A 10,754-nucleotide genomic window follows, 5' to 3' on the forward strand; every position below is an offset into this window, starting at 1 on the left:
CGCACGCGCGGGCTTATCTGCCGTGCCAAGACTCCATCGTCTCCTGCCTGCAAAATGGGGTGGCAGGCCCTGACATCTCATCTCGCATCCCCCCTCCCCTGCCAGGGCACTTTGAGAGATGGACTAGTGGATAAGAAAACACGAAAAACCTGGCGTGGAGAGGGGGCACCCGGATTTGAACCGGGGACCTCTTGATCTGCAGTCAAATGCTCTACCACTGAGCTATACCCCCACCGGGCCATTTGTTCCTTACTGGAGTAGGTTCCTGTAGTATAAGAAGAATATTAGATTGTTTCGGTCTGAGAGCTGTGTCAAAATGATCTCATGAAAAGAACAGGTTGTGGACTGAATGGGGATAGCTAGAATTGCTGAGTTCTTTTTCCACCATTACGCCTCAGGAAAACCACAGGATTAAGGACTCCTGGACCTTCTATAACTGTGTCCAGACTGTCCCCAAGATGTCCAGTGCTGACATGGGAAGGAGAGAAACCCATGGACTCCAGAACCATCTCAGGTCTTATGGGGTAAAAGCAGGGCTCCCTGTGTACAGATGGACAACCTGGGTTTCCATCCTGTCTCCAGTTCTACCTCCAGAGGACTCCTGGGCTTCTCCAATCCCCAAGGGCCCCTCCTCCCCTCCTCCATGAGTCAGCATCAAGCCACGCCCACCCCTAGACCCTGGTAGAGCCGAAAGCTCCCAGTCCCAGCAAGCCAGGAGTCAAGTCAGTTACGTGGCAGAGAGTGGGAGAGCCCAGGACCAAAGAACCAGGCAGTCCCCTAGCCCAGTGGACCCTTGAGGCAATACCCCCTCCATTTCCCAGGAGGATTTCCGCAGACCTGATGCCCTGTACAAAAAACAAAAGCCAATTTGAAGCACAGGTAGCAGAAATAAGAAGTGAGCGGTTTTCAACAGCATTTATTACTCTTTTATAAAAATTCTAAAACAACTAAAAAATCGTTACAAAAGACAGCCAAGATAGGCACGCTGTAGGAACTGGAGACATCTGGGAGGTGTGGAATTCACACTGGAAGGACTGGAAGGCAAAGGATGGGATGACTTAACTCTCAAAAGCTGTGGTCCCAGCCAGCATCTCAGAGGGAAGGGAAAGGTATGGGAGGAGTGGAACTCCCCGCAGTGCAAGGGACTGTCCCCGTCTGGGATGTCCCGTCCTTCTTCCTCTCCCTTCCCACCAGTTTTGGCTCTGTCCTCCTTCCCCTGCGCCTGCTCCCTTTGCCTTTCTGGAATCTCCTTTGCTCAAAGATAGCTAAGGGGACAGAAAACTGGGGTGGGAATCGAGGGATAGGAGGTGAGGTTCTAGGAAATAAAGAGCATTTCCAGGGGTCTCCTACTCTATCCCCCATTTTTTCCCCTCAAAGAGGTTGCAGGCTGAGGGGACGGGGCTCCACTTCCCAATCCCTCAGCACATCTAACGACTTGCCCGTGCCTCCAAAGACACCTGCTTCCCCAGGGTGAAGGGCAGCTCTTCTGCTGTCCTGTCTGCAGCAGGTCTGGGCAGGCAGTCTAGACCCTCGGTGGCAGGATTAGGTCGGGTGGACTTCGGCAATCTCACTGTCCGTAGCTGACCCAGCTCCCATCAGGAAACCGCAGAAAATAATCATCACTTGCGTTTTCCACCCAAACGGTCCAAGCAAAACCCCCCAGAGTTTCTGGTCGGCCTCAGGTCAGGACATCAGTTGGCAGTGGCCCGAGACTGCATCCACTGGAGCCCCGCAGGCAGCCTGCAGGGAAGATGGAAGAGTATATCCCATGGATCAGTATATCCCATGAGGATGATGGCCTCCAAGTCGCCAGCCCCAACCCAGAGCCGATGGATTGGATGTAACAACCAAAGTTAAATCCCTTCTCTCCATCAACAAGTATAAATGGATTGAGTACCCACTACACATTGGGTCCTGGGCTAGGGGCCGGGGTTACTGGTGAAAACACAGACATGCCCTCTGGGGCCTACAGTCTAGCAGAGGAGATGGATGTGGATTGGAGGAGGGAACGGCAAGGACACTACCAGAAATGTGTGGTTCCTTGGACCGACCTCCCTCCAGCCTCCAGACACCTGGGTCCCCAGCCTGCTGCGATCCCACTCGAGAAAGAGGAAAGAGAACTTTCCAAGACTGATGAGAGGCCCTTTCTATGTGACCTTCACATCCTTTGCAACATTTGCCCACATACTTTCAATCTCCTTTTCCCACTTGATCTTTTCCAAACACTTGTCACTTTTAACTTACTGTAGCTTTTTCTTAATTTTATTGTTTATTGTTGGCTCCCTCCCACCAGAAAGTAAGCCCCATGAGGGCAGGGGTTTTGTGTTTTGTTTGCTGCTGTTTCTCTGGTGCCTAGAAAAGTGCCTGGCCCAGAGTCAGTGCTCGATAAATGTTGAATGAGTGATACCATTTGCTCTCGACAGAAACCCTAAGAGAGAGTCAGTATAATCACCCTCCTCTTTGTAGATGAGAAAACTCAAGGTCAGAAAGGGTCAATGACCTGTGTCTGGAGGGCTTGGCCCCCAAGTCTTCCTATGGCTTTCTCCTCTCCCTTCAGGTCTCAGCCCAAAAGTCACTTCCTAGTAGAGGTTGTCCCTGCCCACCACAGCTAACTCAGAACAATTGTTGCCCCCTCCATCACTGTTAACCCAGTTTCATTCTCTGCACGGCACTTCTCAGTATCCGAAATGTTTGTGCTTAGGTGGAGGGTCACCCCTCTCCCCACTAGAATAAGCTTCCCAAGAGCAGGCACTGTGCCCTGCTCACTGCTTGCCCACATCTCAGCTGTAGGTGGGTGCTCGCCTGTGAGCCGGATTCTGACAGGGGAGAAACAGGAGAAGGTTCTGATGGTCAGCTGTTCACTGACTGGGCCAGACCCTGGACGTCCAGGTGGGGAGCCACTAACCCTTCCCCGGTGAGGGCACAGCAGCCCTGGATATGCCACGGGTGGTCTTTGATGGCGTTCAGAGTGAGGAACTGAGAGATCTCCACGGTGGTCATGGAGTTCTTCATATCCTGCTTGTTGGCAAAGATTAGGACGGAAGCATCTCGCAGAGCCTGTGGACAAAGGAGCCCAGCCCCAGTGAGCCTGCCAGGGCCTAGCTTCCCATCCCCCTGCCCCCTAAGTCCTCCCTAGCCCCCTGCTGTCCCTGCAGGAGAAGCCCAGGCCCTGTGGTACCCGACGTGGGGCAACCACACCCACGGATACCAACAGCTCGAGGATGGCCTGCCCCCAGCTCTGTGATCCTTACGACAGTCCCATGAGGCAGGAATTTGGTGATCCTCCCCATTTTGTTTTTGGAAAAACAGAAAAGTGAAGTGACTTGTCTGAGGGGAGGAAGTCCCACGGTGAGTGAGAAGGGGGGTCACGACCTGGACCAGTAGCTCTGGCTTCTGCGATCAGTTGTGCTGAAGGCATTAGGGCCCTTCATCTGGGAGAAATTAGCCCTGTCCAGACAGCTGGGGTAGCGGCTCTCAGACACTGGGGACTCGGGAACGAAGCTCAGAGAGGCTAAGTGAGTAGGCTGAGGTCCCACAGCTAGTCCCCCCGGGGCCCTCTCCCAGCCTCGGGAGCCTTACCTCGTGGGCCAGCATCTTATACAGCTCCTCCCGAGTGGTCAGCAGTCGGTCCCGGTCCGTGCTGTCAATCACGAGGATGACAAACTGGCCAGCAGAGGGCACCAGTGAGTCGTGGGCGTTTCCTGGGAGGAACGCGTCTCCCGCCCACTGTGCTCCCTACCCGGCCTCTGCACCGCCCTGATGTAAGCCCCACAGAGAAATGGTCTGGTCTCAAGCTCTCACTGCCCTCAAGTACCGTTTTCCATTCCCTTTTCCATCCAGACGGTGGGGGAACACAGCACGACTCGGATTGCATGCCAGAGGCCATGCTATGCGGTGGACGTTGGGGTCAGCATTCCGGTCCCAGCACAGCCCTGTGTCCCTGGACTAGGCTTAGCACCATTTACAAATGAGATGAGCTCAGCAAGACGGCAGATCTTGCCCTAGGACACACAGCTGGTGAGTGGCGGTGCTGGAATTCGCACTCGGTCTCACTCTGGGAAGCAAACCACCGAATCCACGGCTGCCAGAGTGAGAAAGGAAGGCCCCCCGGAGACCAAGGGCCTGCGCCAGGCAGGGCATCACACAGAAAGCTGCCAGCAAGCAAAGCTGCCAAGAGGTATTCACAAATTTTAACAAAACACTGCTGCATTAAGGATTTGAAACACATGTGTTAGCGGTTTTGTTTTGTTTTGTTTTGTTTTAATTTTCACAGCCATTGGGGCAATCATTATTACAATCTCCACCTCACAGATTCGGGTAACGAAGGCTCAGAGAGGGGAAGTGACAGGCTCAAGTCACACAGCAAGCAGCCTTCCAGGCCCCTCCAGCCCCAGCACGCCACTAACCTCGGTGTTGGAGTAGTATGCACTCCAGGTGGAGCGGAGAGCCTCTTGCCCCCCTATGTCCCATACAAGGAAGTGAGTCTTCCGCAGAACGATCTCCTCCACGTTGCTACCGATGGTGGGAGATGTGTGGACCACCTCATTCATCAGGCTGGGGAAGGAGGAGAGACCACCAAGAGCTCAGCCCATTCTGCTCCCAGCTCTGGGTCCCCCACCCCTTGGCTCCCGAGTCAGGCTAGATCTAACTCAGAACAACTCGGCCCAGGTTGGCCAAGCCTCTGGTCACAGGGAAGTGCAGGCTGGAGTGGGACTGAGCCTTGTCCTGGCGTGGACCCCAGAGATGGGAGTCATATTAGAGCCGTGTCCCCAAACAGCAATATGCAGCTGGATCACCTGGGAGTCTTGTTAAAATGCAGAGAGAACACACACATTTTTATATGTAGGGGGCATCTCTGAAAGATCTGGGCGTCTGGGCTGATTGGGAAACTTACTTTTCACTCTGCGTGCTTGTAATGTTTGATGCTCTCTTTTCTTCTGGTTTAAGATAAACATTTGCATTTATTTCTTTTTTAGGGGAAAATTTTCCTAAGTAAATACTCTGGAGGTTCCAAAGGGGCAGAGATGCTATCCAGAGAGTGGATATTGGGAAGAGCTCCGATGGATAATTACTCAGCACACGTGCCAGACCCTTCTAGATGGGGAGCTACGGAGCCCACCCTGACTCAAAACTGGCCCTCCCCTTTGGGTTTGAAGAAGGGGAGAAAGTTAAGAGGCAAAGGAGGGGTGCAGGAGTTAAAAGGTGGGATCCACCGCTAGGGGGAGCGAAGAGCAGGGAGGCAGGAAGTCAGTTTCTGACAGCCTCTGGCCTGCAACGGAGTCTAGTAGGGGCAAGGGGTGGGGGGATGGTGGGGACCATTAGGGTCGCCCATACCGGGCAGGATTCGAATGCCAGGCGAGCGGCCACAGACCTGAAGGGTCACCATGCCGGGAAGATCATATAACTTCCCCCCACGATCACTCCTCCTGGCTACTGGAAAACCTGGGAACCCAGGGAAGGGTGATTGGTCCGAATGTCTGTCAGTCTGGTGGAAAGAGCCAACCCCCACCTCTTTCCACCCGAGAGTCACTTACAACTGGTAGAGAATGGTGGTCTTTCCCGCGTTGTCCAGTCCCACGATGATAACCTTGTGCTCTGGAGGCATCCGGGGCGGGGGGGGGGGGGGAAGGGCAGGGTCAGGGCCAAACTCAGTAACCAAGGGTACTGAGTGCCCCACCGGGGTTCCCAAGAAGGAGACGAGTGTTTCCAACGAGCTGGGAGACCTCTGCTCACTGTACCATTTCTGCTCCCCTGCACCGCTCCCCGGCCAAAACCCAGCAGAACAGGTTTCCTCCCCGACCCCGGACACCCGCGGCACTCCCGGACAGTGGAAATGATTGCTGAGCCTTCCTCGCTCCACATTTTCAGAAAAGCGGTTGTCCGAAAGGTTTGGGGCGCCCTAGGCTTGCCAAGAGAAGGGGTCTGGAGAAAGAGCCACGATCGCAGGAAACCCGCGGCCCCTTTTAGCCACGAGGACGGAGGCTCGCGGAGCCCTGCGCCCCGGTGTGCACCGAAGCGCTCCACCCGCGAGGAGCAGGAGGGGAGGGAGCGGGAAGGGGCTATGGAAGGGGGCAAGGGAGACCCTGGAGCCTGCAAGGAGCGCCCACGCAGGATCTTCCGAGCCCGAGGTCCCCCAGCGCATCCGCCCCGACCCCGGATTCGGGGAGCCCCGGGTGGGAGCCGAATCAAAGCGGTCGCTTGAATGCGCTGTGCGCCCTTTACCCTGGTTCCCGAAGACGCCCATCAACTTGGCGATCAGTTGTCCCATGGCGCGTCCCGGGCTAGGGAGGGGCAAGACTCAGCGACCTTCGGGGGCCCGGGTCGAGCCAGGGTGCTTAGAACCCCGCCCCCGGGGAGGGCCGAGCGAGTTTTGCCTATGAGGTCACGGAAGCCCGACGAGTCACCTGCGGGACCCGGGAATCCCCTGGGACACTGGCCCCTCGCTGGTGCCATGAATGTCACAACGACAGCGAACAGGCTACTTGTCTAGAGCCCTGGAGGTGCAAGGAAAATGGGGACCAGACTCCACATTCACACACCCCCCCCCCCCGCTTTGCCCTGAGAAAACTCTAGAGGTTCTCTGGGTGACCTGCTCCCTGACTGCACCCACTACCAGGTCCCAGCTGTCCCTTCTCCAAGTGCCATGTCTGGGCACTAGACTGAAACCCTCTGTTCTACACCTGCCAGCTGTGTGGAGCAGAGGGGTCACTGATCCTCTCTGTGCTGGGAGAATATTCCAGCCCTAGCTGGATCTCCAGCGGTTTCACTAAAGATTTCACTAGGGCTCTTGCAGACCCACTCAAAGTGAGTTCCCTTAGGGAAGGGCAGGGTCTCCCTTTCTTTTGGAGGTCCCTTGGTGATAGGCAACTTCTAGGAATAAATCCGTACCACTTCTACAATTCATTGGCAAACCGACTGCTCAGGCACAGCTGCCAGATCTGGGGGATGGACATCTGAGGATAGGGACAGAGCAAAAAGAGAGATCTTGCAGCCAGAGACCCTACAGAGGGGGTACCAGATGCCAAGAGCCAGCAGAAGAGAGCCCAAGCCAAAGAGGGCAGTGCTGGAGGTGGGAAAAGGATGAGGGGACTCTTTTAGTTGTGAATTTCCTTCTTTGCTTAAACTGGGAAAAACCAGAAAACAAAAAGAGAAGTGGGAAGGCAAACCCACCTCAGGCTGAGGGGACAGTTAGGAGAGGTCAGTTATCACACAGGAGAATCAACTCCCTCCGCCCCCACACTGCCATAGTCCTCCCGCAGCGCATTAGTGCTCCCCTCCACTAAGGGGAAAACCTCTGATCGTCTCCCTTCCTCTGCCTCCCCCTGACTCAGCACAGCCCTATTCACCGACCTAAAGCCCAGCCCAGAGCCTGGCACTCCACAGCTCATAAACCTTCAGTGAGTCCCTAGTGCCCACTGGATTTAGATCAGCCACCTCACCTGACATTCAACAGCCCCCGCCTGCCTTTGCGGGTAATCTCCCACCTTCTGCGTCCACTGGTCCTTGCCCACACATGCCCAGCTCCTTCCATCATGCTTTTGCTTCTGTGTTTCCTCCACCTGAATGTCTTTCACCTTCTCAGAAAGGTGGATTCTTAAAAGCCTTTAGCTGCCTGCCATAGAAACCACCAACTTCCCAAGCCCTGGCCTGGTTCTCCAGACAAATGGGGCTTCTCTCTCCCCTGACACTGGAGACTGGCCTGTTTCTGCCAATCAGCCCTCCTGAGGCCAGGAGGGTAGGGTTCGGGTCTTGCTCACCTTTGTCCCCCACCCCACATCCCCCGGCCTGGTCCAGTGCCTGGCACGCAGTAGGACCATGTTGCTACTGGAGTGAAGTACAATGAGTTATGCTAGAGCCTGAGAGATGGTGTTTCAAGCATTAAAGAAGTATGAGCACAAGTTGAAGAGGCATGAAGAAGGCTGGGAAATCTATGGAGAGAGCGGAGGAAAAACAGTCAGCTAAATAAGGAATTCTCACCTCAACCGCCTTGGTGCCTGGAGTTAGAGGGAAGGAGAATTGACTACCAGAGCCCATTTCAGCCCCAGGAAAGAAGGAACGCTGGGTGCAGTAGAATGGGGGTGCAGAGGGTGCTGGGGGAAGCAGCAACACTTTAAGCACTTTAACCATCTGTTTCCTGGGGGGGAAAGGAACCCCTAAGTGCATCCTGCCCCTCCCTCCTAACTACCACCACCAATTGCAGAATTGAAAGTGACATTCTGCTAGCTGGAGCACAGTCGTCAACAGACAAGAGCTGCCTCTGCCGCCAGGCCTAGAGCTTGGGTCTTAGGGGGCATTCGTTCATTTATTTGACAAATATGAGTCAGGAGTTAGGAAATGGGCCAAGCAGACAAAACAGACCCGGTCTGGGTCTTTTGGAGCCTTTACCGTCTAGTGCGAGAGAGAAATAAACACCAAAAATAAACATCAAAAAATAAAACCAGAACAAAACTCTGAGAGACAGTATGTAGGACGGCACATTTTCTTGAGGATGTGATTATTGGCGCTAAGATTTTTCTCTAAGGTACCACCTGGAACAGCCATTGCTCCCGGGCCGTGGAGGTCCCAGATCAGCTTCTGTGATTTGTTGGAAGGTGGGAAAACCTTCAGCCACACACTGGACTGAGGCCTCTCTGACCTCAGTTCAGAAGCTGGACAAAAGCTATGGGTCAGGGGCACCTGGGTGGCTCAGTTGGTTAAGCAGCTGCCTTCAGCTCAGCTCATGAGCTCAGGGTTGTGGGATCGAGCCCCGCATTGGGCTCCCTGCTCAGTGGGGAGTCTGCTTCTCCCTCTGCCCTCTCCATGCTTGTGCCTCCTCTCTCTCTCTCTCTAATAAACAACTAAAATCTTAAAAAAAAAAAAAAAAAAGAAGCTACTGGTCCAGTGGTCCCCGACAGGAGGGGTCCCCAGTGCCTCAGTTCCCAACTCCCTGAGGTGGTGGGAACCCCAGTCCCCCAGTCTCTCTAGACCTAATCCCAGCTGACTTTATGGTTGTTGAAATCCTCACATGCTGACAACCACCACCGTGCTGAATGAACATCAGTTGAGGGCTTGTGGTTACCAAAAGACAAGAATCTCTCTTTCTTCATCTCTCAACATCTCTAAGTCACCTAGAAATGCCCCCCCCCCCCCCACTGCCAGTTCCGGGAAAACACAATTTCAGGCAGAAGGCACATGAAGAGGAGACAAACATACTCAGACACCTGCTTCTTCCTCCTCAACCCTCCTCCCCTTGCAAAAGCCGGAGCAGGGGAATCAGCACGAGACTTGGGGCTTACAGGTACGGCAGAACTTGAACTCCAAAGATCTGAGTTCAAGTCCTTGCTCCATAGCTGTGTAACTGTGGACGTTGCTTAGCCTCACTGAACTTTATCTGTAAACTGAAGTTAATAATTCCTGCCATTGATTCAAAAGATCGGGGTCCACCCCCAGATGGAGCTCTCTGCAATTCCCTGATTCTCCAGACTAAGCCCCCGGCTGCCTTTTGTTCTTCTCCTCTTGGGTGTCCTTCCACGGGCACCGCAAGCCTACCTTGTCCAAAGCTTGACATTGTTTCTGCCCCAACCTGGTTTTTCCACCTGGTTCCTCTATGTCCGGGAAGACCATCACCCACAGTTGCCCCCAGACACCTCCCTCTCTCTCACTGGCCACCACCAATTGCTCTCCAAGTGCGCTGGATTCTAACTGCTTGCTGTCTCTGGCTGCCACTGCCTCCTTTCCCATCCCGCTGATGTGGCCTAGTGCAGCCCCACCTTGTTTCTTACCCGGAGGACCGCAGCTGTGTCCAGGCTAGCCCCTCCAATCTATGCTCCAAACCACAACCAAGACAACTTTGCCATTGCTGCTTACAAGCCTTCAATATCTGCCCAGAAGCTTCAGGACAAAGCCCAGATTCCGTCACATGACTCAAGGCCCCCTGTGATCTGCTACTGCTGACCCTTCTCTGACCACCTTGAGAGCACACTTTGCTGGTGAAGTACCAGGAACATGCCATGCATGTCAGCTGCTTCCTCTGCCTGGAACACTTACTCCCCCCCTCCCCCGCCCCGAGGTTAACTCTTAATCAGGCTTCTAGACTTCACTCAAGCCTCACCTCCTCTGAGAAGCCTCTCCTGACCTCCCCAGGCTAGGGGAATTTCCCTTCTACCAGGTTCCTGCAGAACCCAGTGCTTCTCCCAGCAGAGAACTCACAGTGCTGTCCTGTATGGTCTGTGGCTCCCTTTAGACTTGTGTCTGGTACACAGTAGGTATCCAATAAATGTTCGATAAGTAAACACAGGAATAAAGGATTGACTCCATTGAAAGGCAGTGGGGTAAGAACACTAGGCTGGGAGGCAGAGACTGGACTCCAATCCCAGCAGTCTTTGCCATCAACTCCCTGGGATCTTGGGCCAGCCACCTGACCTGTGGACCTGCCCAGTTCCTCTCCTTGGGTCTGCTAAGCCCTTACCTGGAAGCTCTAGATGGCTGCTGCCCTCTACACTCCCTCCACCCAACCCACACATGCAGTTAGGGCAAAAACATTCAGGTGAGGGACCCAGGAGCTCTAGTCCTCCAGGTCCACCACCCCTGAAACAAGGAGAGTGGGGAAATTATTTGAGTGCCACGTGAGGCAGGATACACGGGCCAGCGGTGACAACAGTCTGGGGTCCACATCCTGCCAGCTGGTGATGACAGAACTGACACAGACACCTGCTGACTTTCTCACTCTTGATGTTATCGGGCTGGGGGCCCCTCCATTCTCTGCCCCGCAAAGT

At 54.4% G+C, this 10,754-nt stretch overlaps 1 protein-coding gene across 2 annotated transcripts; it reads right to left on the reverse strand.

Moving 5' to 3' along the window:
• Nucleotides 1-881: 881 nt before the first annotated feature.
• ARL5C (ARF like GTPase 5C) lies at nt 882-7,569 on the reverse strand. 2 transcript variants are annotated; one of them, XM_080825333.1, is made up of 6 exons: nt 7,440-7,569; nt 5,535-5,595; nt 4,407-4,554; nt 3,580-3,663; nt 2,906-3,057; nt 882-1,740 (listed from the first exon to the last, which is right to left on the reverse strand). In XM_080825333.1, exons 1-6 carry the CDS (start codon nt 7,444-7,446, stop codon nt 1,692-1,694), a joined length of 501 nt encoding a protein of 166 aa, XP_080681459.1. In that variant the 5' UTR covers nt 7,447-7,569; the 3' UTR covers nt 882-1,691. The 2 variants fall into 2 exon arrangements, with proteins under 2 accessions (XP_080681459.1, XP_080681458.1); XM_080825332.1 differs by lacking the exon at nt 7,440-7,569 and adding an exon at nt 6,223-6,676.
• Nucleotides 7,570-10,754: the final 3,185 nt, after the last annotated feature.

Source organism: Martes martes (genome assembly GCF_963455335.1).
Source record: "Martes martes genome assembly, chromosome: 16".
Taxonomy (NCBI): Eukaryota; Metazoa; Chordata; class Mammalia; order Carnivora; family Mustelidae; genus Martes; species Martes martes.

Bases quoted from the DNA above. Each gene is read 5' to 3' on its own strand.
- ARL5C (XM_080825332.1), bottom strand. From the start codon at position 6,268: ATGGGACAACTGATCGCCAAGTTGATGGGCGTCTTCGGGAACCAGG. The intron at 5,596-6,222 runs GTAAAGGGCGCA...GGATGCCTCCAG, and splicing joins GGGCGTCTTCGGGAACCAGG to AGCACAAGGTTATCATCGTG. The intron at 4,555-5,534 runs GTAAGTGACTCT...CTCCTTCCCCAG, and splicing joins ACCACCATTCTCTACCAGTT to CCTGATGAATGAGGTGGTCC.